The 26,422-nt window shown below is 59.5% G+C and overlaps 1 protein-coding gene across 1 annotated transcript in view; it reads right to left on the bottom strand.

Moving 5' to 3' along the window:
* MGAT5B (alpha-1,6-mannosylglycoprotein 6-beta-N-acetylglucosaminyltransferase B) overlaps positions 1-26,172 on the bottom strand; it is a 69,161-nt gene extending 42,989 nt beyond the window's left edge. Inside the window, 8 exon segments of the mRNA XM_040456525.1 lie at positions 207-272; positions 274-378; positions 1,238-1,311; positions 1,839-1,954; positions 13,979-14,126; positions 22,074-22,186; positions 23,656-23,818; positions 25,950-26,172. Of these exon segments, the coding sequence (XP_040312459.1) occupies positions 207-272; positions 274-378; positions 1,238-1,311; positions 1,839-1,954; positions 13,979-14,126; positions 22,074-22,186; positions 23,656-23,810 (777 nt within the window). The 5' untranslated portion in view covers positions 23,811-23,818; positions 25,950-26,172.
* Positions 26,173-26,422: the final 250 nt, after the last annotated feature.

Below are 26,422 nucleotides of genomic sequence, written 5' to 3'. Positions count from 1 at the left end.
ATTCTTTTCCATCTAGGGGGTGCCTCCGGGGCCCCAGCTTGCCCCTCAAGTAGGCCACGCCTTGCAGCATCCCCAGAAGGTAGGACAGGCACGGCTGGCTGGCCTCACTCAGGGTTCCTCCTGCTGACCCTAAGGACGCCCCATCTGAGGAGACCAGCTGGCCTGTCTACCAGCCCCTCACAGGCCTACCCACCTCCCACGCCTACCTGGACTTTGGGGAGGGGCTTGGGGGCCATCTGGGCGGCTGTCTGATTCCTCCAAGGCAGCGGGGGGGCAGAACCACTCGACCTCGCTTAGGTAGATGAGGAAGGAACACTCGGTGCCGTCCACCCCGAAGAAGGCGTAGCAAGGGTCAGAGGTCCAGCGGGCGCGCATCCACTGTGGAGAGGGCCAGCCCAGGCCAGGGTGCTGGCACCAGCCCCACCCACACCCTCGGCAGGCTCTCGGCATGCATGTCCTCGGGGACCCTCAGGGCGGGACCTCTGCCACACTTAAAGAAGCAGCAAGGGCCAGAAGCAGAGAAGACAACCAGACCAGGGCCCCACGACCCAGCCCTGTGTCCTGGCTGCTGAGAACCTCAGGGAAGGCCGAGCAGGACCACCGCCCCCCCCCGGGCCCGGAAAGAGGAGGACCCTGGGAGAACAAGGCCAGGTCACGACACATTCAGGGACAGCTCCAGGCCAAACAGTGGGAGACACAGCAGCTCAGGGCTTGGCTGGTCATGGGGAGCAGGATTCAGCTGAGGCCAAGGTCAGGAGCAGACTCCAAGGGCACAGGGACAGGAGTCAGAGCAGGCCCCACCCACAGTGATCCCCACATGTCACCGAGGAGGGGGTCTGCAGTGCCTCTGCTCTACCCTCTCAGGGAGTTCAGAACCAGTGACGAGCTGGCTTTTACGCCAGGGACTGCACCCCCCAGATGGACAGACTTCATGCAGCCACGGGCCCCTGGGGGTGAGCCCCCAGAGGTGGGGCTGGTGGGGTAGGGGGCTTTCTCAGCCCAGCTGGTTGCCAGGGTGGGGAGCAACCTGGGTTGGTGGGCCAGGCAGGTGGCCCAAGAGGAGAGGCCATCCCCCTGAGGCTGGCCTCTGCCAGCCGGTGCCAGGGTCAGGGGGCTGGGCAGAGAAGCCCCCACAAGCAGAACATCAGGGCTAGTCTGGGGCAGAGCCCCTGAGGAGGAGCCTGCCCCGCCCCCCGCCCCGGGCACCGCGACCCCCGCCGGCGGCCCCCGGCCGGACCGCCACCTTCCCTGAGCAGTCGGGGAACTTGGGGTCACTGGGTGCCTCACACTGGTCCCGCCGGCCTTCAGACACTGCAGGGAGGGAAGGTCAGCTTGCTGAGGCCCCGGGTGTACGGAGGGGCCCCGTGAAGCGTTGGAGAGGCCCGGTCTGCGGTGGGAAGGGGTCACTGAGGAGCCCACACCGCCCTCCCTCCGCTGAGTTTTCTCACCTGAAAGGCCACCTGCCAGAGGGCGCCCGAGCCCGGGTTCCCCCCTCTGCCACTAGCCCCCCCCCCTCCAAAGCGGCTTCAGAACCAGTAAGGAGCTGGCTCGAATGCCTATGGACCCGTGTCTGGATAGGCAGACCTCACGGACCCACCCAAACGTACTCAAAACTCTTTGAGGGGGACCCCCCAGCCTGCTGCTCCCCACATCAGGGGAAACGCAGGGGCCACAGAGGGCCTCCAAGACCTCTGTCCTCGCGCCAGGTCACAGCAGGGTGAACCCCAAATCATTCCACTTAGAGCCCGAGGCAGGAGCCATGACAGATGCCCCGGGGCGCGGTCAGGGCCGCGCGGTACCCCGGCCCCCTGGAGGCAGAGGGGTGCCCTGGCCCCCACCCTTGCTGTGGAGAATCAGGCTGTGACGCAGGATCTGGTCCACCTTCACGGCGATGTCTGAGACGTTCTGGGCGATGGCCTGGATCCGCTCCATGAGGCCGGCCCCCGGGGGAAACCTAGGCGGGAGAAGCCAGGGGTGAGCGGGCACAGCTCGCCGCGGTGGCCCTCCCGGGAGGGACTCAGCACGTGAGCAGAGGCAGCGGGCCTGCCGTGCTCCTGGGGACCCAGACGCTGCCCTGCAAGGAACCGAAACAGGGAGATGGACGACGCTGGGCCAGCAGACGGAGGCGTGTGCCCTCCCCCGCCCCCGGGGCTCTCTAACCACCCACCGCACACGCCACACGGGAAAGCCCCCACTTGGTGTGTCAGGCCCGCCGGCCAGTCATCCCCACATGCGTGTGCCCTGCGTGTTGGAGGGCAGTGCCTGAGGCCGAAGCAGACAGAGGAATTCTATTCCAGAGCCTGGACAGGATCTGGCCCGGGACCCCCAGGCGACAGGAGCCCTTTCCCGGGCATGGCCGGCTGCCCCGAGTCTGCTTCTCCATTTCCTCCCAGAGGGGCTACGTCGTGCCAAAATAAATTCCACCCAAAGTCGCCTGGGGACTTGCCGACTATTAAGCCTCGAGTAAATTATCGCTGGGCTCCTGGGCATGAATTGTTCCCAGGATCTCAAACACATTGCCTGCCACAAACATCACGGCCCTCCACCCCCCACCCATACTCGCGTCGCCTTTATTTTTGGAGAATTTATTTCCTGGTGTTGATTACTGCTCGGCTCTCGGAGCGGTTTATGAGGCATCACCTGCAGGATGCGTCTCCTTGCAAAGACCCGTGCCGAGGTGGCCCCGCTCTGCCGGCCGGCGCGTGGGCCTTCCCCAGAAGTTGCCTGCCCTTCGCGAACACGTTAATTCCGATCTCTGATTCGCACCTCGTCCTCTGGCTCTGAGGGCCCCGCTCGAGCTCCATTTATCCCTTTACAAGGACGGGGGCTTGAGTGCCGCACAAAATGGGAATTATAGGAAGAAGGACTTTTCCAACCTGGGCTCCTCTCGGGGGATCTGTCGGCCCGGGGAGGCACAGCGGTGACAGCTGCCCGCCCCCGGGGGCCGCCTTCCTAGAGGAGAGGACAGCAGTGGCCCCATCCACGGAGGGCGTGGGAGGCCGGTGGGGGCCAGGCGGACACGGAGGTAGGGTGGCAACGAAAGGAAGAAGGTGGCAGGAAGGGGCAGACGAGCCCTCAACACACACACACACACGTGCACATGCACACGTGTGTGTGCATACACATACATACACAATCCCGTCAACTCCCTCAAAAGCAAACAAAAACACTAATGGAATTTGTACCGGATTCCTGCGGCCTTTGAAACAAATGACCACAAATGTATTCTTGCAGCTCTGGAGGCCAGAAGTCTGGAATCAAGGTGTTCGAGCCCCGCATCGGGCTCTGTGCTGATGGCTCAGAGCCTGGAGCCTGTTCCGGATTCTGTGTCTCCCTCTCTCTCTGCCCCTCCCCCGCTTGAGCTCTCTCTCTCTCTCTCTCTCTCAAAAATAAATATACATTAAAATTTTTTTTTTCTTTTTTTAATGGCGAAGACAAAGTCACTCCCTGGTGGAGTCTCGTGAGGCCGGAATGAGGATACGGAGCAGTAAGGACGTCTGCTTCTGCGGGAGATCAGCCCTGCACGTGTACCCGTTCCTGCCCAGGCCGCGGTGTGGCTGAAGCAGCAGCCAAAGGGCTTTGGGCCAGACCAGCGCTTGTCTGTCTTGTCTCATCATCACTCCCGAGGGAGCCCTGGGAGACATTTTCCTACTCGCCCTCCTCCATGAAAAGTGAAAAACACAGACATGCTGCCGCTCCGTTTACACACGGTGGCCAGGGGAGGGCCACAGGCCATTGGGACGTCTAAGGTAATTTCCCCCTCAAGAAGCAGGCTTCACCCTTGGGGGTGATATGCACCCACGGAGGATGTCTGCTTTAAGCCAGAAGAAGAACTCCATGACCCTGACGTCCGTTGGGCTCTGCATCAGTTCTGAGTGAGCACGCTGGGACTGCTTTCCTCACTGACATGTGGGGACAGCACGGACATTCCTCCGCCCGGAAGGAACACTCAGCCGACCGCAGGAGGCAACCACCGGGAGGAGGGCCCGGAGCTCGCGGCTGCTGGGCCAGGGTCGGTGCCCAGCGTGGGCGGCCAAGCACAAGGCAGGGTGCTCCCGGGCACCCCTTCCAACTTCTAACCGAGACCCCAGAACGCAAACAACCCCTGTCAGGGGACCAGCGGGGGTCCTGCTAGGTCCCCAGAGACTTTGGAAGGGACCTCACCCCACTTCAAGCCTTCCTGAAGGATCCTCTCCCTCAAGCCTCCGCTCTATCCATCCAGAGATCTGGCTTTGGGAGCCAGATCTCTCCTCTGAGCCCCTCACATGCTGGGGTGTGGTTGTGACCAGCTGGACCCCCGGCGGAGTCCTGGGGCGCCTGGCTGTCTCAGTCGGTAGCGCGTCTGACCCTTGACTTGGCAGTTGTAGGTTTGAGCCCCACAGTGGATGCAGAGATTACTTCCAAAAGTTGTTTTTAATTAAAAAAAAGAAGAGGGGACACCTGGGTGGCTCAGTCGGTTGAACGTCCGACTTTGGCTCAGGTCATGATCTCACGGTTTGTGAGTTCGAGCCCCACATCAGACTCTGCACTGAGGGTGTGGAGCCTGCTTGGGATTCTCTCTCTCTCTCTCTCTCTCTCTCTCTCTCTCTCTCTCTCCTCCTTCATTTACTCTTTCTCTCTCAAAATAAATAAACTTAAAAAAATGTTAAAAAAAAAAAAAAAAAAAGGAGGAGAAGGAGATAGAGGAAGAAGAAGAAACCCCCAGCGGAGTCCCGAGTTCTCAAGGACAGGAACGTGCTTCTGGATGGAGACTGGGCACTGTCCAGCATGGGTCATGTGCCCAGGGCTCCAGCACTGTGCTGGGCTGAGTCGTGTCCCCCCCCTCGCCCCCCACCAAGTTCACATCCACCCAGAACCACAGAACGTGACCTTATTTGGAAATAGGGTCTTTGCAGACGTCATTCGTTACGATGAGGTCATGCGGAATCAGGCAGGCCCTCCGTTCCGCTCCTGGTGTCCTTATAAGAGAGCCATGTGGAGACACTCAGGGGAAGGCCGCCACGGGACAGCGGAGGCAGAGGCCGGAGGGACGCGGCCACAAGCCAGGGACTCCCAGGAGCCACCAGGCACTAGAAGAGGCGGGGAAGGATCCTCCCGTGGAGGCTTAGGAAGGAACGGGCCCCTGCTGATACGTAGATTTCAGACTTCAGCCCCCAGAATCCAGACAGAAAATCTCTGTCGTGTTAAGCCATCCGGCTCGTGGTCATTTTTTTGGTGGCAGCCCGAGGACACTAATACAGAGCTGAGGGCAAATGGTTTTTAGTCCATCGCAAAAGGAGAGTTCAGGTTCTTCTGGGCCCCTGCTGCCAGACTTTCTCTCCACTAACCTCTCTGAGCTCAGGGGCCAGCTCCTACCACGGCCGGAGAATCTCGACTACCTCACAGGGTGATGCCCAGGATATCAGGTGCTCGGCGACGCTCGAACACAATAAATGCCTGAGACGCCTTTCTTCCCTACCCGCAGCAATCGCCCCGGCCCCCAAAGGAAGCATCACAAGTCTGGCCGCAGAACAAAGCACTTCACGTTTTGGAGGATTTTCGCACGGGAAGCGTTTCTCAGGCAGCATCACTGGCAGGGGCTCTAACCTGTGCAGGTGACATCCGTCCGACTTAACAATTCAGACGTGACGCCACCGCCATTATCCTGGACTTCGCACGTGGGCAGCACTTTCATTTTCTTTGTTTAATTTTATTTAAGGGAGGAAAGAGAGACTGAGTGGGGGAGAGGGACAGAGTGAGAGAGAATCTCAAGCAGACCCCACCCTCAGCACAGAGCCCCAACGTGGGGCTCGATCCCGTGACCCTGGAATCATGACCTGAGATGCAATCGAGAGTTGAACGTTCGACCGACGGAGCCACCCAGGCGCCCCAGCACTTTTATTTTCAAATAATACGTGATTAGTCTGGGGGCGCCTGGGTGGCTCCGTCGGCTGAGCGTCCAACTTCGGCTCAGGTCATGATCTCGTGGTTTGTGAGTTCGAGCCCCGCGTCGGGCTCTGTGCTGACGGCCTGGAGCCTGCCTTGGATTCTGTTTCCGTCTCTCTCTGCCCCTCCCCTGCTCACGCTCTGTCCCTCTCTCTCAAAAATAAATTTAAAAAACATTAAAAAAAAAAATATATATATATATATATGATTAGTCTTCTCTCCCTGGGAAGCTCTCTTAAAGAACGACAGTGAAAGTAGGTGCCACGAGACCGCAGACCACAGCCACGGCCTCGGAAGCTCCCAAGTGCAAAAGAAAAAGGGGGGGATGGACCAGGACGTCTGTGCAGGGGCTTCCTGCTGAGGGGGCCCCAGGCAATTCTCTCCACGGCATCAGGATCCCTTCTAATGGTCCCATCGTACAGAGGAGGAAACCAAGGCACAGGAAGGCTGAGTTACTTGCTCAGGGCCACGGAGCTATCAAGTGGAAAAATCAGGTACCAGTTCACCGGCAAGGGGTCTGTGCTCAAGGGTGGGCACAGGGGGTGGGGGTGGGGCAGGCTGTCAGGACCAAGGCCGTGATCTAGGGAGTGACATCCCTGGGGTGGAACCCTCAGGACCGTTTCTGCCCAATGCCCCTGCCCCCCCTTTGCACTTAACCCTGTAGCAGCGCGTTATTCCCGAGCCCGACCCCGCGGCTCCCCACGACGGGTGAGGTTCTCCGGCCCCAACCTGTAAGCTGTGGGTGCCAGGCAGGGACAGAAAAGAGGGAAGCTCTTAGGGCCAGCAGGCCCTCAGGTCAGCTGGGTCCTACCATCCCTCCCAGCTGGGCAGACACTCCACGAAGAACCACAGGACCTTTTCACATCCCGCCCCCCTGTCTCCAAATGTGGCAGTCACGTGGTAGTCGCAGGACCACAGGGCTGGGCAGACAACGCAGGCCGGGCACCGCCCCCTCCAGGTCTACGATCTGGGCCAGGCCCTTCCTTGCCTGAGCCCGGGGCCCTCCTCTGGGAATCACGGACCTGGATAGAACCTTCCTCACTGGGCCACTGGTCAAGTCAAAGTACATAATAAGTACCCAACAGAGAGAGGCTGCTAGTATTATTTATTATCTTCATTAACTATTATTACTGTTGCTTCAGCCAGCTCTCCATCAAAGTCCACTGGACACCAGAACTCAGCCCTCAGGGCGGAGGGCCACCCCAGGCTGGTGTTGGCTAGAAGAGGCCCCCGACCTCCCTCTCCCAACAAAGGGGCCCAAGGGGGCCTGAGCCAGCCTGAGACACAAAGTCTGCAGACAGCAGGCAGGGCAGAGGTGGGAAGGGGAAAGCATGTCCCAGGATCCGCGGGCAAGCTTCCGAGGAGGCCACCGCCGCCCCTACCCCACGGAAAAGGGCTAAGAGATGGGGGGGCCCCCCCCGCCCACTCTAGGAGCTCTTACCTGCCCTGCCTGGTGAGGCCGCCCCCTCAGGGTGCCCAAACCCATCACACTGCCTTCGTGGGCACACGAGGGCCCTGAGGGCCTGCCCGGGTTTGGGAATCGGCATTCCCAAATTAGCCAGAGAGGACCCCAGAGCCCTGCCGGCCTCACCCCTTACTTTATGGAGGGGAAACTGACCGGGAAAAGACAAAATCACAACGACGACGTCCTTGAGGTGGCATGCAGGCTGGGGACAGGGCAGGGACTCAGGCCGTGGCCCTCTCTGCCAGCCCTTGCTCCTTCCCACTGCGTCTGCAAAACCCGAAAGCACGCCCGGAGCTCAGGACACGGGCCCGTGTGACTTCTGCACAACCAGGAAGCGACAGGCATGCGGCCGACCGTTTCCTACCTGCAAAGGGAAAGAAGGCCAAGCCGGGCCCCTGGTTACCCTACTCCCCAGCCCCGGGGAGCCACTGGGACAATACTCCAGGATCCACGGTATTCTGGCTCTCCTGCCTGAGCACCCCTCACCTCGCACCCACAGGCGGACCGCCAACCCCTCCACCAGAGCACAGGTGGACAGGCCAGCCCCCGGCCACTGCCCCAGTGCCCTCCCCCTCCCCTCCAGAGAGGCAGCCAACACCACAGCCAGTCATCACAGGGCCAGGACACAGATGCCACTTATTTGTCCCTTCGGCCGGCCAGGCTGGCTGGGCTCCAGTCATCTGCTGGCTTCAGGCCACACCCCCAGAGAGGCCCCCTTGAGGCCCCAGCCCCTCCTCTCTCGGCCCCTGAGCCACCCTCATTCCCTGGCCCCTTGAACAAGCTCTCCTGGACGCCTGGGGAAGGAGGTTGAATTTCGTGTTCCTCCCATGATTTATGAGGGTTGCATTCAATTAACAGGGTATCGATTCCCGCACAGCTGGCCAGCGTGCTTGCTGGGAGTTGTTATTTTATTACGAAACCGGTCGCTTTCCTTTTAAAACACCGAGACTCAGCCCACAGGTGCCCACAGACACGCTGGCCGAGAGAGACAGACACGTTCGGCCAGAAACACGAGCGTCGTGGACGGGGAGACGCGTTCTCTCTGCGGCTGGCTCCCTCCCTGTCTGTCCCCCTCTCACACATACCACACGGGACGGAAAGTGTCCAGCCTTCCCTGCAACTTTACCGCTCTCCTCCTCCACGTCTTTGGCCCCCTTCACCCCCGTCCAGAGCCCCTGATGCTGTGGGGGGGGGGGGGGCTCTGAACTTGACCCAGGATCTTCTAGCCCCATCCTAAGCAAGAGCAGAGAGCATTCTCTCTTGCACCAAGAAATACACATACACATCCATCCACATAGATTTATATTAGAGCAATAGACAGACAGACAGACGGATGACCTCCCCACTATTGACGGGAACAGAGCCGGAGTCGGGCGTCGTGCGGTTTCAGCACGTGGGGAAGGGGTCAGTGCCCCATGAGCGGGGCAAAGCAGGGTGGCAAAGCTGGCCTCGGGGACACAGGAGCCAGACTCCAGCTCCCACCCCCACACCCCAGGCCTGGCTTTCCCCCGGGGAATTTTTTTTTTTTTTAATATCTCATGTGTATATTTTGTTGAAGACACATGGAGACCCTACTGTACAGGTGTATCTTGCCTGTCTTCCAAACAGCATACAGTTGGATGTTGAGAATCTCTGTCTTTGTTAGGATGGTTGAACTGTTCACACTTATCCTCATATTTGCTAGGTTTCCGCCCTGGAAGCCTGACTGCCCTTGTCACCCAGCTGCCGGTCCCTCCCCACCAGCCCGGCCTCTCTCCAGCCCTGGGGTCAGACAAGCGCCCCCACCCCCACCCTGATCTCCACAGGGAGGCTGTCCTGTTAGGGAGGGGGCCCGCACAGGGTGGGACATGATTGAGGCATGCCTTTAAAAGCAGCCCCCCCCCCTTGGGGCGCCTGGGTGGCTCAGTCGGTTAAGCGTCCGACTTCGGCTCAGGTCACGATCTCGCGGTCCGTGAGTTCGAGCCCCGCATCGGGCTCTGGGCTGATGGCTCAGAGCCTGGAGCCTGCTTCCGATTCTGTGTCTCCCTCTCTCTCTGCCCCTCCCCCGTTCATGCTCTGTCTCTCTCTGTCTCAAAAATAAATAAAACGTCAAAAAAAATTAAAAAAAAAAAAAAAAAGCAGCCCCCCCCAAAAAATAAAAAAATAAAAAATAAATAAAAGCAGCCCCCAAAGTGGTCTTCCCAGGTTATGTGCCCCCTGCCCTGCTCCCCACCCTCCCACGTAGGCCTCTTGGCTCAGGCCACAGGCTTTGCTGGTACGCAGGTGGCCAACAGCATCTAGGAGCATTTTCAAGTTTCTCTTTTTTTTTAATTTTTTTTTTTAATGTTTATTTATTTTTGAGACAGAGAGAGAGAGCACGAACGGGGGAGGGGCAGAGAGAGAGAGGGAGACAGAATCCCAAGCAGGCTCCAGGCTCTGAGCCATCAGCACAGAGCCCAACGCGGGGCTTGAACTCGCGAGCCGTGAGATCACGACCTGATCCAAAGTCGGACGCTCAACTGACTGAGCCACCCAGGCGCCCCGGTATTTTTTTTTTTAGGTTAGCTCCATGCCCAATACGGAGCTTGAATTCAAGACCTTGAGATCAAGAGTCGCATGCTTTACCGAATGACCCAGCCAGGCACCCCTGAATTGGTATTCTAAAATAATCTCTCTGGTTGCTGAGCTGGGAATCAGTGGGGGGGACGGGGACACGGGTGGCGGCCATGGGGAGAGGTGGGATTCTGGGCACCTTCTGAAGGTGGAGACAATTTGCTCACAGACTGGATACAAGTGAGAGGGAGAAGGGTCAAGGCCGACGCCAAGGTTGGGGGTCCGGGCAATGGAAACAGTGGGGCTGGCATGGCCTGGGTCAGGAGGGCTGGGGAGATGGGGGGCTCGGGTGTACCCAGGAGACACCGCATCTGAGTCATTCCTGGGACCCCCAGGTAGGTGGGCAGGTGGGTACTTGAGACTGAAGACATAAACTGGGGCATCTAGAGTCTGTAGACCGTTTCCACAGCCATCAAGTTTGGGGTTTGCTCCCCTCACTCACCCGTCCCCCTGTGTCCTCTCCACCCATTCCGGAAACCCCGGCCGAGACTCCACACACAGTAAGCGCCCGGCAGATACGGACTCATGCTTGACTCGAACGAAGAAGATGGCCTGAAACGTTGGCCGTCTTTGCTGCTGCAGAGAAGCCTTATGGGAAATTCAGAGATCATTACTGTTTGGCTTTAGGGTACATAATACGATGCCATTTGCAGCAAATCTGCAAATAACCCCTAATTAGGTTTTCCTAGGCTAAAAAAGCAAATTTGCTTTCCCAGAGGACATGCCAACCACGGCGGGGGGGGGGGGGGGGGGGCAACAGTACAGAAGCTTCCGACAGGGCAGGGCAGGAGGTGGACAGAGGAGCTGGTGAAGGCCACAGATCATTTTGAGGCGGGGGAATCCAAGCGCAGGGGAACAGAGTCTGCTGGAAGCACAGCAGCACGATCGCAGGATTCTCATCTGCCCGGCCGCAGCCAGGTCAGCCCCGGGTGGGTCAAGGTGGGCAGGGGGCTGGAGTGTCTGTGCACGCGGGAGGTGTGAGTCAGCAGCCCCCCCCCCCACACACACACAGACACACTGCGCGCCCTGGACACGCCCATTTCTCTCCCTGAAACAAGAAGCAACAACGTCCCTGAAATTTACGGCTCTGCCTATGGGGTTTGATGGGCTCTGCTGGTCTTGATGGATTGTTGCTACGTCCCCGGGTCGGGAGGGAGCTAGGAGGTGGCGCCGACTCCCCCTCCTCCCCGAGGCAGGGCAGGGGAGGGAGGGAGGGAGAGGCCAGGACCGGAAGAAACCAGAGAGGCGTGGAGCTGCTGACAATAGCTCTCCCCCCCCCCCCCCCCCCCCCAGCGGCCAAAAAGGCAGGCCAGCTGCCCCTCTGCTCTGTCGCCCACAGCTGGGTGCTCAGTGGAGAGGCGACAGCGTCCTCTGCCCTCGCCCTGGTGACCTGTGGACAGACCGACAGACAGCCCGGAGGGGCGGCCGCAGAGCTGGGGGCAGGCAGGAGAGGAGCAAGGAGGAGACAGCGGGGGTGAGGGGTTGGATTAGAGGGACGATGGACGGACGATGGACGCCATGTACATGCAGAAGAAAATGATCTCATGCCCCAGAGGGAAGGAACGCCATGGGAGCCCAACACCTTTGCCTCCCTCCCCCCATTTCTGCCACCAGCTCCCCCGCTTCCCTTTTCCACACAGCAGTTAGAGCTATCCTTAAAAAAAAACCAACAAAGCCAGCTCCTATCACCCCCTCTTTGTGAGCCCTCTAGCAAACTCCCACGCCTCTTAGAATAGTGTCCTCAATACTCACCACAGCTGACAAAGCCCTACGCCACCTGCCCTGTCAGCCTGTCCTATCCCTCACCACCCTCCGCCATGTTGCCTTTCCCATTGGTTCTTTTCCTCCAACACACTAAAGCTTATCCCACCCCAGGGCCTTTACACTTGTTCCTTTCGCTTCTTCAAATCCTCTACTCCCAGCTCCTCGCGCGGCTGGCTCCTTCCCATTGTTCAGAATCAAGCTGAAGTATCACCAACTCAGAAAGGTCCTCCCAGACTGCCCTGTGGGAACAGGACACCCACCCCAAACCCTTCAGAGCACGTATCGGTATCTGACATTATCTCATTAACCTCTTTTTCTCAGTTACTGCCTGTCTCCTCCACAGGAGTGAGGACAAGCTCATCACTGCATCGCCAGCACCAGTAGCCTGGCGCTTAGTGGGTCCAAAATATGTTTCCTGAGAGCATCTGTCTAGTTTGTTCTGTCAGGCGCTCATCCCGGGATGGTGAGAGAGTGTCTAACCAGGCGCCCAGCACCCAGCCAGGCAGCCGACTCAGGAGCCAGGCACTGTGGCCGGTTCCTCACACTACCAGGTTCCAGGACTGTCCTTTTGGAGTCTACATTTCCCAACCCCCCCCCAAAAAAAAATCAAGGCAAAGATCTAGTGAAGGATATTCTCCCCCCGAGCTGTAAATTAATTGATGCAAAGTCTTGCAAAGGAATAAAAACTAACCCACACGCAGCCACACGTTCAATAAGCGGCCACCAAGGGCACAGGGGTCAGAAACGTGAGCTCCGGAGTTAGCTGGCCTCGGTCCAGAGCCGGGCCCGGCCCCTCAGCTGCCTGGCAACTTCGGGTGAGTTCCGGAACTTCTCTGCACCTCAGTTCCCTCTTCGACGCGGCAGAGATTAAAGCACCCACGAAGCGGGGGCAGAGCTGACGACACCGTTGGGGTTGGACCCGACCGGCCGTCAGGACGCTCAGTCAGCGGGGCCCATGTGAGGTGTGTCCCGTGACCGGCAGCCCGGCCCGCACAGGCTATGTCAGCAGACCATACGCGGCTCCAGAGGAGGGGTCCGTGCCACACGCCCCCTCCCCCGGCCGGCCGGGGCCCCACAATGACCAGGACCGGCTGCCAACACTTGAACTTTGACTCTGCAAAACTCCAAACAGCAGGTGCCCGGAGCCTCGGCCTTTACCTCCCACGTGCTGGCTGAGGTACGTCTTTCCTACACGTTGTCTAGAAGCGTGGATTTCCGCTGGGTTTTTCAGCCATAGAACATTCTTAGCAAATCACACCCGCCAAGGCATAGCTTTTCCTAAATCGTGTTGAGTGCCGGGTTCAAACTTACTTTTTAGCAGTTAGAACACGTTGCGCAAATCCACGTCACAAGGAACCCCAGTGTTGGAAATCCGAGATCAGGCGGAGCCCGTCTCCCTGGGATGGGGCAGGGGTGGGGGGGGCTGCAAGCCCCTCTCTCCACAGCCCAGTCCGAGGGCCCTGACTCCGCGCTTCCTCATTCTTTGGGTTTCCGGGAACTTAAACACCCAAGACACCATTTGGTGTGGGCCCGCTGCTGAGGCCCATGGGACTGTGGCCCAGACTCTTGGAGATGTTTGGATATTCTGGACTCGGGAGGGAAATATTTAGAACGAATAAACCAAGAAATCCTTTTTGGCAAAAAATGACCCGGGCCCATCGGTGGAGGACGGGTAACCACCGGGGCCATCCCACCCCCGCATGACCGTCAGCGTGGACAGAGCTCAAAAGTGCCGTGTCGAGTGAAAAAAGCAGGTGCAGGAAATGCACCTGTGGGATGCCCGTGAACCCCACGCACCGCGCGTTCCCAGCATGTGCTTATACAACACGCATGTGCCGGGAGCCATTGATGCCTAACTCGGGAAGGCACCTGTCTCCACGGGGAAGCAGGTAAAGCGCCCCCCGGCCTTCATCTCTGGTCCTTATTAAGAAGGAACAAGAGGGAGTCAGGCCACCAACATGGCAAGACGTTAACAGCCGCTGAATCTGGTGGTGGAAACGCGCTCTGGGGTGGTATTCCTGTGCGGCTTCCGTATTTCTTAAGTTTTCCCCATTAGCAGCAAGGGGGCTGACCGATAGCACCCCCCCCCCCCGCTCTGGGGGAGCATTTGGGGGCGGGAGGGGAGGGGTCCCCCTGCTGTCCCTCCCCTCCCCCCCCCCCACCCCCGCCCCGCACGGTGTGACCCACCCCTCCCCCACTGCAAGTGCCACTCTCCCTGCGGGGACCCCTTACCTGTCCGCAGCAAAGTGCCGGTCGCCAGAAGCCTGGTGCAGCTCACTGACGTTCTCCAGTCTGGCCAGCGCGTCCATTCGCTTCGCCATCAGCTCCAACAAATCGCTCATCTTGCGCAGGACGCCGCGGGACTCCGGCCCGCCCAACACTGCAGATGGCCCACGGGCACAGTCAGGCTCGGCCGCAGCCCGGGGGCCCCCTGAACCTGGCGGCTCAGACTCCAGCCCCGCTCCCACTCTCCCAGGCCAAGGAGGGGTCGGGAGGGTGAGCCCACCCCACCCCTCACCCCTGCAGGACAGGAGATCCCCGCCCCCCGCTTTGTTGTGTCGGGGTACAGAGCCCGGGGCCAACCTGCTCTCTACAACCTGGGTGACACTGAGATCATCTTAACCTCTCTGGGCCTCCGTTTTGTCGCCTGCAAAATGGAGCTTTAGACATCATCTCAGGTCTGTGCCGAGACGGGAAAGGGCCGGTTGGGGGAGCAGGAACCCCAGGGTCCCCCAGCACTAAGGTCCAGACAGGATTTCTGGATCAGGGCTTCCAAAAATGTGGTCAATCGCCCACTCCGCACCTGACTCTCCTGGCCAGGTTGTTAAAATCCGGATTCTCAGGCCCTAGTCACCGTCTGCCGATTCACATCTGTAGGGTGTGGGGCCCAGGGGTCTGCAGGCTGCTGGCCACCCACGTGGTGTGCATACACAGGAGAGGCCGTGAGCCCACGTTCAAGGAGCTCGGGGCACTGTTGTTCTCCGCCAGCCTCTGGGCCCGGCCAGACCCCTTCCCCACCCCACTCCCCCGGACCCCAGCCTAGAAAACCATCGCGAACTCGTCCTGACTCTCATTTGGCCGTTGGATTCCCAAAGATCGACTCCTGGACTGAGGGGCAAGAGAGACCTCGTGAAGAGCAAAATTAACTAGAAGCAAGGGGCTTCAACCGAGATGCCCTTCATTAACCAGCCCAGATTCTCCCACGATTTCCTAATTATTCCCAATCATCGTGTCACACGTGCCCGGGTGGGAGAGAGGTCCCTGCCTCCCTTTTCAACCAAATCACGTGGAGGTGTTAACGGCCCCTCCAAACGGTCCACAGGTACTCGGTTCCAGGCGCTACAATCCCCAGCTTGGCTCCGTGAGATTCCCCGGGGCCAGGCTCTGAACCTCTCACAGCAAATGAGCCCTGTTATGGAGACCTGAATGCTTCCCGGGGTTTCCCGGGGTGGGGATGGGAGGGCCTTAGGTCGGGTTCTCCAGAAGCAAAGCCCAAGACCAGAGTTTAAGGGCGAGGCTTTTATTTGAGAGGTGAAGGAAACCCCGGTCAGGGAGCGAGGAGGTGACACAGGGAAGGGGAGGCAGCCCAGAGAGGGCGAGCCACCAAACTGGGGAAACCAGCAAATGCAGAGCCTGCCCCCAGAGTTGTCCTCTGGAGGGGGGGGGGCCGTGAGGGAGCCAGGGTATGCGCTCAACATCTCCTGCAGTCACTGTTGAGGGCTGCTCCCAGGGACAGCCCGGCTCTGCTACTCTCCACCTGCCGTGGGTGGCACAGCCAGCTCCAACGACTGTAGGAAGCCCCCGGCAAAGAACCACGGTCACCGGACGCTGCCAGTCTGCCCGTGTGCATGGGCATCGTGAGGGCCGGGGGCCGGGGGACCAGCGGCACTGGGGCCCAGTGAGCTCAGAGGGGCTCTCGCCCACCTCTGCCACCAATCCCCGATGTGGCCGTGTGGCCAAGGGCGAGTCATGGCAACACTATTGGCCTCTGTGTCCCCAACCCAAGGAACAATAATCCGATGTCACAGTGCCAAGAGGGGGCAGCAGAGAGCATGGCAGGCCACTAGGAAGTGGGGGGCAGAGGTGGGGAGAAGAGGGGAGACAGGAGGGGGCTGTTCTCCTCTGTTCCAGGCATAGGACTGAGCTGGGGGGGGGGGGGGCGGCGGCAAGGAAGGCTTCGTGTCACCAAGGCTGCCTGTGACGTTTCTGCTTGGATTGTCCCCCATGTCCCTTGGCTCTGGGGCCTGGCCTGGCCCAGTGGCTGCTACCACTTTCTCTCACTCCTGGCTGGGGTCCCCTGGAAGCTGAGCCCACCTGAGGTCAGAAGGGAGGCCACCAGGAGCCGGGGAGGGCTCATTCACGTGCTATGGAAGGAAGTGCCAGCTGGCCACCAAGTCCCCAGCAAGGCAGAGCTGCAGTTTCCTTAAAGAAGCCGGGGTCCTGGGCTCCAAAGCACGCACACACATACACACACACACACACACACACACACACACACACAGTTACCCAGGAACAACAGCGGCAGGACGGTGTTGGAGAAAATGCACATCTAGAGGAAGGAAGTAAAGACGCACCGTCTCCACCCCGTCTCCATTCCCGCACCAGCCGCTGAAGTAGCTAGAAGTCTTCCCACATTTCCCCCCCTTGGAAAGACTGGGTAGATTTTTAACAAACCAGTCGGGATTAGGAGATTTCACCATCGCGTGAGGTGAAGCCAGTTTCTCCCACCGCTCCACCCCGCCCCACTCACTCAGTACTCAACCAGTCAATCAATCCAAGAAGATATAAATAGCTTCCTCTCTCTTTCAACTCCGCAGAATCGGGGCCAACGGTTAGTCTTTCAAATCGCTCTCATCCCTGAGACCCCCACCCGAGTCCATCATCCAAATGTAACACCTGGCTTTCACGTGATGCCCGGAGCACAGAGTAAAACAAGAGGGGGGGTTCCCATCATCTCAGCTAGAAAAATAGGGGAACATCAGATGATCTGATCTGGCCGCTGCTTAGTACCACTCTTGGAGTTGTGCAGTGCGCCACCTGCACGGCCTCCCGGGGCAGCCCTGATGAGCCGATGCTCACAGCTCAGGCTCAGGTGGCCTCTTCCCCAAAGGTGTGGGATGAAAAAAGGAGAAGGAGACAACAGCTGGGGACACCCTCAGTCAGAGCCTGTTAACCAAGCCCCTCTCCCCCAGCCATGACCTGGCCAGAGCACTCAGGCCCAACTGGACCAACCAAGAGTCTGGGCAACAGCTCGCTCCTGCAGACGCGGCACCCCGGCGATGCTGAGCCCATATCACTGCTTCTGGAGCAGTGCCGTGCTCCCTGGAAGGCCTCGGGCCTGGCACCCGGGCCCTGTCACACCGCCGCCCTCTCTCTGAGCCCATCCCAGGCTTCCTCCACTCCTCCTCACTGCCTGAGCCCCTCCCTGGAACCGCAGGGACACAGCCTCCCCACAGACACACCCTTAGCCCCACTGGGCAGGCTGCAAAACAGCTGCTGGGGCCAATAACCGAGAGACGCGGCGACCCCAAAAGCCAAGCAGAGTCAGAGCAGGGCAGCGGCCTCGGGCAAGCCGGAGTGGGAGTCGCGAAGCCTGGACTCCACCCGCTCGGCCGCCAGCCGCAGGGGTGCAGGACCGATAGGTGCGCCACTTTCCCTCTCTGGGCCTCAGTTTCTCCTCCTCTAAAATGAGGGCGTTGGACTTACTGGACCCTGAGGTTCTATGGGCTGGGACTGCCGTTGTGGCTCATCCCCTAATTGCCTCTGGAGATGAGGGTGATAGGAGAAGAAAGAACCGTTCCTCCCAAAGGTGGCCGAATCCCCTTAGGGTGAGAGCTCAGGGCCAGAGCAGGGGCTAGATGCCCAGGGCAGAGGGACAAAGAGCTAAATGACCCTGCATATTCAAGTAGGGAGACTGGAGATTCCTGGCTCAGCCTGGGAGAGGAGGAGGGAGAACGAGGCAGGGGGCAGGGGGGGCAGGGCAGCGCCCGTGCAGGGGTGGGGGGGAAGCGCCAGCTGCAGGGATGCAGGAGGAAACTGCCGTTACCCCCACCTCTGTGCAGGGGCTTCCGGGAAAGCATGCCCTTGCCTCTAGGTCAATGCCGGGGACACCGAGGACGTAGGAGGGGAGAAGCAGGAGATCAGAGCAAGAGGCGGCCAGGGAAACGTAAGCCCCCCAGAGAGTCCTCAGAGACATGTGGGGTTCGGGATGGCCCTTCATAGGAAGGATGAAGGGCGCCTGGGTGGCGCAGTCGGTTAAGCGTCCGACTTCAGCCAGGTCACGATCTCGCGGTCCGTGAGTTCGAGCCCCGCATCGGGCTCTGTGCCGACAGCTCAGAGCCTGGAGCCTGTTTCCGATTCTGTGTCTCCCTCTCTCTCTGCCCCTCCCCCGTTCATGCTCTGTCTCTCTCTGTCCCAAAAATAAATAAACGTTGAAAAAAAAAATTAAAAAAAAAAAATGTCAACAGATGGGGCGCCTAGGTGGCTCAGTCGGTCGAGCATCCAGCTTCGGCTCAGGTCATGATCTCGCAGTCTGTGAGTTCGAGCCCCGCGTCAGGCTCTGTGCTGGCAGCTCAGAGCCTGGAGCCCGCTTCAGATTCTGTGTCCCCCTCTCTCTCTGCCCCTCCCCCACTCATGCTCTGTCTCTCTCTGTCTCAGAAATAAATAAACATTAAGAAAAAATTTTTTTAAATGTCAACAGAAAGGGTAACCCCAGAAGACCCGAGGGCTGAGGGACGTGGCTAAGGACACAGACGGCCCCTTTCCGATGGGTCTGTAAGGCTACCTCCATCGGACCAGACCAAGACTGCAAGACCGTCCCCAGCCCCTGGGGGACTCAGGGTGGCCCTTCTTGTCTGCAAATGGCACAGACTAGAAGCTCCAGAGACCTGGGCAGCCAGCTCCCCACCACTTGCGGAGGATCTCCGGGGCACGGAGCTAGTCCCCTGACTGCCACCACCCACCCAGGGACTGTCAGCAGAGCAGCCCCTGCCACGCTTGCCCTGAGTCACCTCACCGCTCTTGGTGTCGGCTAAATTGAAATGTATTTAATGTGAGGCCCCAGCGTTGTCTCCATATTTCCATATAAATAAGGAAAGCTGGGAAGCCAGGAGATCCAGACAAGAGGTGCTCGATTTCCCACCAGGCCCCCTCTGCTCCCTCCTCCACACTCTCTGTGTCTGTCTCCCATCCTCCCTTGTCCCCACCCCCCAGCCTTGTCCTTTCTTGTCCCCACCCCTACCCTTTCTAGCTGGTTCCTGGAAATGGGAGGAGCCCCCACGTCGTGTCAGGTAGAAGAGACCTCCCTGGCCCCCCATCTATTACCAGCCTCTGAGAGAAACAGCCCCCTAGCACCGTGGTCGGAGGCCAGAGACAGCCACAGAACAAGGAAATATTTCTCTGATGTTCCCCAGGTTCAAATCCTGGCTGGGGGTGCGGGGAGCAGGAAGGGAATCCGCAGCAACACTGGGAGGGAGGCCTCGGACGCAACTTCCTATCGGGGCCCCTTGAGCAAGTTCCTCCCGAGGACAAGACAGGAGGCAGGGACGAGGGACTGGGGTTTGGTGAGGCGCATGCCCAAAAGCCTCCCCCCGCAAGGCCCAAGCCCCTTGCAGCAAGAGGGAATTAGGTTACATTTCTCCCAGTCATGCTCCCCGCCAGCTTCCTTCCCCCTGGATCTTAAGACGAGTGAGTAGCATATAGAAGGAGATTTTTATCCCCCAAATAGCAAACTTTATCACAAAATATAAACTGGCCCAGAGGGGGATCTGGAGCCTCCCCAGGGAGACCACTGTTGACCGAGGCTACCGTCAGCCCCCGCCTTGTGGAGAACACCCTTCTTCCATCCACCTCTCCCCAGCCTCGTCCTGGGGTGACCCGCTGCCCTCACAGGCTTGACAAGCCGGGAGAGGACAGACTGTTTCCCCAGTTGGGCTCAGATGGTTCTGTTGACCGATGCAAGGATTTTTTTTTTTTTTTTTTTTTTTTTTTGGATAAGCATAATATGATGCATCCACACAATGGAATTTGCACGACAGCCGTGAAGACAAATGCCGACAGCCACACACCAGGAGACGGGCGGCTCTCACAAACAGAGTCGTGAGAGGAAAAGGCACACACAGAATCCGCCCCCCACCCCCACCCCCACGCAATTCCACCCTCCGACAGTCCGAAGAAAAGGAACAACTCGTCTGCGCTAGGAGAAGTCAGGGTCCTGACACCCCTGGGGCAGTCATCCGCGGGAGGGGGCAGGAGGGCACTTCCGGGGGCTGATCACGTTCTGTTCCTTGATCTAGGCTGCTGGGTGCATGGATGCATTCGGTCTGGGGGCACTACAGTCCAGTAGAAAGTTGAATGCGCACACACACAACACATGCAGACACACACATGCCTCCAACCTAACTGCGTGACCTTGGGCGAGTCCTCTCCCCTCTAGGGCTCCGCCCACCCCCAAGACACAGATCTGGCTGGCCCTGGACTCCTACGGTCTCTGCAGGCAAAACTGCGCAGGCACAGCACCGCAGAGCTCCCGCAAGCCCTTTGTGCTCTGGGCCACTGGACCCATCCCCTGCCAGGGAGATGAGCAGGGGGACCAGAGCCCAGGCATACGCCCCTCCTCCCCTCCCCCAGCCCCCAACTGCCACCTTCTTGGATCCCTGACCTTTCTGGAGACCCAACTTCCTCAAGCCCCTTATCGCAGCCACCCAGACAGACACGCCCCCTCTCCAGGAGTGGCAGCCAGGGAGCTTGACCGGCGATCTGTGCAACCTACCTCCTCACACTCATCCACCCGCCTCCCCACCAGTGACCTCATAGCCCCCGCCAGCTTCCCCTCAAGTGCACCCTGCCTTCCGTCTTCCAGCCCCTATTCACACGTATATCTCCTGTGTAGACATCCCAGCATCTCCTCGGCCCTCTTCCCTAGACAACCTTTTCTGCACTGTCTCAGACTGAACATGTCCAGTAAACACGGATGGAACATGCGCCGTGTGCCAGACGCTGCGAGAGCCCCTCCATACGTGTTATCTTAATGTTCCTGGTGGCCATCCTGGGGGGCGCAGGCATGATCCCCGTTTATCAGAGGAGACAACAGGAGCTCGGGGAGACTGAAGCAAGTCTCTGCAAGTCAGAGCTGGGACACGTTAATGTACATCCAGGTTTGAATGACTAATAAATGTGAAATTCCTGCCAGGAGCTTTTGCAGATATAAAGAAGTACATGTGAAACCAAAGGAAGAAATCTAATGAGGAGACACCAGATGGCCTAACCAGGGCCCCTGAGAGCATCCACCCTGGATGACAGCCCATTCTACTTAGGGTATATTTGCCAGTGGGAACAGGGGAGCCACATCGCCGAGCCCCGGGGCGGGGAGGGGGGGGGGGCGAGAAAGTGGACTTCAGACAGACATCTCTGCAGAGTCGCCTACCCAGCCAGCCCGATGAATAGTTCCAGAAGCCTCATGTGTCTCAGCTGCCCCACTAACCTGCGTGTCTCCCGCCCACTGTCACCAAAAGAGCCTCTAAGAAACACTGAGCAAGACTCTGCACTGTTCACCGCTCTTCCTGGAGTAGGAAGAGAGGGGAGGAGGGCCATCCTTGGGGGTTCTTCCTGGTCATGACCCCGTCATGCCCCCAATGCTGTGAGCTCATTCAATCCAGCCCCCGAAGACGGTCATGACTTTCCTTCTCTGTAGGTGTGCTAAGTGCCATGGCCAATCGTATGCAGCTGGGGGATAACGAGCCAGGGTACAAACCAGGTCCATCTGGTCCCCAAAGCCCATGCTCTGAACCTCTGTTCCGCTCCCTCACATGTATTACGTGGGCAAGGAGCCACGAAGGTCTGGACTGGGTCCCAAGGGTTCAGAGATAAGACACATGAGCCATGACTGGGTCTTCCCTCTGACTCCGGCCCCCACCTCCCACCCCCCTCAGCCGTGGCCACAGCCTGGGTCAAAAGCACAAAGTATGTGTGTCTCAAAGGGACAAGCGTCATATTCGGAAACACTCTCCCCCAACACACACACTGAGGAAACAACTCAAGCAGCCCCTTCGGATGCCTGGGAGACCCCGACTCAAAGGCCCTTCCCTGGCCCGAGAGTCTGCACCAGAAGAAGGCTGATGATCACAGCTCTGGGGCACCAGAGCAGCGTGCAAGGTCACGCGGCCCAAGCCACGGTCCCTTTCCAAGCACACATCCATAGACGAGGTGGCCAGGATCCCTGGGACGGAGACCCAGAAGGTCCCTTGAGTTCGCTAGGTTCAAAGGCCTCCTTCTCCCAAACCCACAAACACCTGCACCCGTTTCTGAGTCACTTTCCCCACCAAGATACCTTCTGTGCGGATGGTGAAGGGGGAGTCCCCCGGGCGCCGGGCAGAGAGCTGGCCTCCCAAAGACGTCATCAGGAAGCACAGTGAGAAGAAGCCGATACCCAGGACAAAGAGCCTGCAGGGAGCGACAGGGCGGGTCAGAGACAGGTCAGCGGAGTGCACCCCTACCCAGCAAGGGCTCTGTACAAATGAATGGGTGAGGGTGTGAGGATGAAACGGGGCTGAGCTCCTGGCCAGGTCTCTTGTCACAGCAGAATAAAGAGAAGTGGACTACAAGGGGCTGGCCACGAGCCTCACGCAAAACCCCAGGGGACAGTGATACAGGCACAGATCCGGCAAGTTCTAGACTCCAGACAGAGCCTGGCTCACTAAGCAGGCTCAATGTGTGATCCCCAGGCCAGCAACAGCATCACCTTGGAATTGGTAGAAATGCAAAGTCTTGGGCTCCAATCCTAGGCTTACTGAATCACTCTGGGGGTGGTGCAAGCAACACGTTTTAACAAGCTCTCCAGGCAATCCTGCTACGCGCTGAAGTCTGAGAAGCACGGGCATAGATGGAAACAGCAGGACCCGATGCCAGCCAGAGGGCAAGTAATTGGTCCAGACAAAACCCACCTGGATCCCATCAATCACCTGGGCTCAGCTCAGCACTGTGCACACAGGTCTTGCCAAGGCAATCAGTCATGAGCTGGCTTGAACACCTCCTTATCATGTTCGAGGCGGGTGGCGTGTGCCTCCATTCTTACCAGAGGGTACGATCTACAAGGCCAGGGCCATGTGGCCACCTTCCAGGCCCAGATTACTCCCAACCCACATCTTCACCAGGCAGGCACATAGCAGTCGTCAGCTTCCGGACTGACCAATCAGGGAGGCGGATGCCTGAGCACGGGGTGTCATCTGGGGAGCGCGTTATTGCACGGATCAGGAGAGCTGGTCAAAACAGGACCCTTGTTCGTCCCTTCAACACATAGTTGACTAGTTCCCAGGTGCCAGGCACTGGGGTAGCCCCAGGGGGACAGCAGGGAGCCCCATGTTCCTGCTGTTCCCGTACTAGGTGCCGGGCCTCAAACAGGAGAACTGAGCTAACCAGCACAGTCGCAGGGAGGCCAGAGGTAGCAGCTTCTCGGGGACCTTGAATGTATCAGAGGACTTGCAGAACTGGCAGAGCTAAAAACGGAGACCCCCGCCGCTCTGGTCAGGGCGAGGAACCCCATCCTATATGGAGCCAGGCTCACCACAGGGAGCCCCACAAGTCATGCTAGAGACCTCCAGCCCTCTCACCTCCACCCGCCACCCTCCACTCCACATTTGTGTGCGTCCCCATGCAAGACTTGCTTTATGCATTTTAATCTTCATTATTTGAAGGTGGCAGAGCAGTATTTAATTAAAACTTGGCCCATTAAAGAAAACACACAATTGCAGAAGAAAATAAAAGCACAACAAAATTGCACCCCATATTTAAATGAAGCTGTTAGAGATTAAATTGGAGAGGGGGCACAACCCCAAAGCAGAGAAAGCACTGGGGGCTTCCCCCAGGAGGTGACAGGAGGACAGGCGACCCAGCACGAGACACTGCTCCCTCACCTCTGAGGGACCCTCACTGCATTCCACCAAGCTTGAGGATGGGTCCCTGGGATCCCAAGATGAAGCCAGGCTGGTCTCAGGACAGCAGCCAGAGAAACAGTGTAGGAGGCGGGTGGTTGTGCACCCAGGAAGATTCTGAAAGAATCAGCTAACATCTCCCGGCCTGAGGACAAGGACGGATTCCTCAAGTTTATTGTCTCCCGCTGCCTCAAACCCCCTCCCCAGCTATGGGGTTGTATTTAGAGCCAGGGCTCAAACAAACCTGCTATGAGAAAGGGATCTAAACTTTTAGCCTAGAATCTGACGCCCCAAACACACCTCATCTGAATCTCTCTCTGCCAGACCCCAATCCTAGGGCCATTGATGGTGGATTCCAGTAAAAATGGTTTCGTCCGTCTGTGTATCCATTCAAACGATATTCCGGGAGCAACTACAGAATGAGGCTCTGGGGAAACTAAAGGGAGCAGGGCTCCCAGCCTGGCCTTAAAAATTAACGGGTAAAAAAACAATAATAATAATAAAAAAAAATAACAGGTAGAGGTGATGTGGTTAGAGGCCAGCCCCCCTCCATCTGAAGGGGACACGAAGATCCCACTGCTGGCTGTGACTCTCTGGGTAGCCTAGGAAGACCCTAGGTGAATAAACAGAACTTGAAGGGAGGGGAGTCTATGCAATACCACCTCTGAATCCTGGCTTCAGATAAAAGCCTGAAAAGCCAGGACCCCGGAGGGAAGGAGCGCTGGGGAGTGGGCGCTGTCCATGGTGCTGGCTCCAGCAGCCGCCTCCAATTGCACCAGAAAACGTCCAGCCAAAGCTCGGGTCGGTTGGCGGGCCTTCCCATGACCTGGAGGGCGGGACGACATGGGGTGGCAGAGACCGGGAGAGGACCCTCTCAACGGTCAGTGTCAGCCAGGCCTTCGAGGATTTCGCTGGAGGAGTGAGGTCCTTTCCAGGGACGCCCACCTCCCGCCCTGCTTCCCATGCGAACCTTGCGTCAAGCCATCCCCCCTGCCTCCTGCCCAAGGCCCTACACTTGGGACCGCCAACTCTACGATCCTCCCCTCCCGCATCCTCCAGACATCGGCGGCCCATCATGAGCCGTGCTGTCGGGAAGGCAGGCTGCCTAGCTCCACACTACAGGCCCAGCCCATCCAGAGGCTGGAGGGGCTGGGGAGGCCGGAGACACCTGAGCCAAGGTATTCCAGTCTGGGGGCTGGAGGGAGACCAGCTGGAAGGGGCGGGGACGCCGGCCAAAGGCCTGGAGGGGAGGGGCTCAAAACACGACCCTCCCACAGCCCTCCTGCGCCTCTTCCTGCCCAGCTCCTGCCCCAGCGGAAAGGAGCCGCGTCCACACCGAACCTGTGGCCGCATCCGGAGTGCGACCACCGCCCCGCCCTCGCCGCTCCCTCGGCGCCCTCTGCCACCCAGCCCCCCTGGGCAAGGTGGCTCTCCGACCCCGCTGGGCACCCATCGCTTAGCGTCTCCTCCCCACCCCCCAGCAGCAGGCGGGCTCCGCGGGCTCTAGGGAGAGGAGCCCGGGGTCTGGGAGGGGGGAGGGGCCTGGAGGGGTTCGACAGAGCCCAGCTAGACTCGGCCCCCCCGAGGTTGGGGTGAAAGGATCCGTCTTCGCCTCTATCCTGCCTCCACGTTCCCAGAGGTCCCGGCTCCCGCTGCCCTGGCGCTCCACAGCGCCGCCCCTGCCCCCAACTCTCCACGGACGCTAAGGAGGATCGAATTCCCAGCAGAAAGCGGGGTGGGAGGGCGTCCTTGCTCCATCTCGGGGAACCTCCCGTTAGAGACAGGCCCGCACGCCGCCGGGAAAACGGGAGCGCGAGCAGAAGACGAGGGCAAAGCGGTGGGACAGGTGGACGACTCAACCCAGGGCTCGGCTCGCACGCGGGGCGGGGAAGCCTCCCAGCACCGCGCAAGAACTTCGCCGCCCGGGTGGGGCCGTCTGAGAAGTGGGAAGGACCCCGAGGGGCGGGGAAGGGGCACCCTGGCAGAGGCGACTTCCCGGGCCCAGGGCCACAACCCGGGTGCGCTCTGCCCCCGTTCCCACCCTCGCACCCCGAGTCCTCGCCACCCCGGGACACGTCTCAGAATTACACGCCCCTCCCCACCCGAACCCGAACCTCGGCCCCATCCCTTCTACAGCCCCGCCGGCCATCACAAACACGAACCGCCGCCCTCTGCCCCTGGGACGGGCACCCTCGCGGGGAACGACCTCGCCCACCCCTACCCCGCGCCCCCTCGGACAAAAAGACCTCCCCGCGCCAGCCGGGAGAGAACTTTACCGAAAGGGTCTCAGGGTGACCAGGCATCTTCTGACCATTATCTTCCCATCCGGGTTGACTGTGATCATTGTTCAAACTTGTCTGGGCGAGGAGCCGCGGGCAAGGCCGGACGCACCGTCCCGGGCCCTGCTCCCGCCGCGTCCGGGCCGCGAACCCGCGGCGGGCCGAAGCCGGGTCTGAGCGAGGCCGGGAGGGAGGGAGGGGGGGGGGGGGGGCTCGGCGGCTTCGCTGCTCGGGGTCGGCGCGGCCTGGGCGGGCGGGGAAGGGGAGCGGCGCGGCTGCCGGAGGGCGGCGAGGGCGCCCAGCCGGGCCGTCTCTGCGTCTCCGCCCTCCCCGCTTCACATTTTTAGGGCCGGGAGGCGGCGCGCTCCCCGACCGCCGGCCGCGCGTCTGCCTGCTGGGGCTCGCTCGCTGGGCGGGACGGCGCCGCGGCGCGCAGACGGGCTCCCCGCCGCGGGCGCCCTCATCCCCGG

This window comes from Herpailurus yagouaroundi, unplaced genomic scaffold (assembly GCF_014898765.1).
Source record: "Herpailurus yagouaroundi ecotype Mexico unplaced genomic scaffold, PumYag 217, whole genome shotgun sequence".
Classification (NCBI taxonomy): Eukaryota; Metazoa; Chordata; class Mammalia; order Carnivora; family Felidae; genus Herpailurus; species Herpailurus yagouaroundi.
The sequence above is the reverse complement of the archived record's forward strand: the minus strand, read 5'-3'. Positions and strand labels throughout refer to the sequence as shown.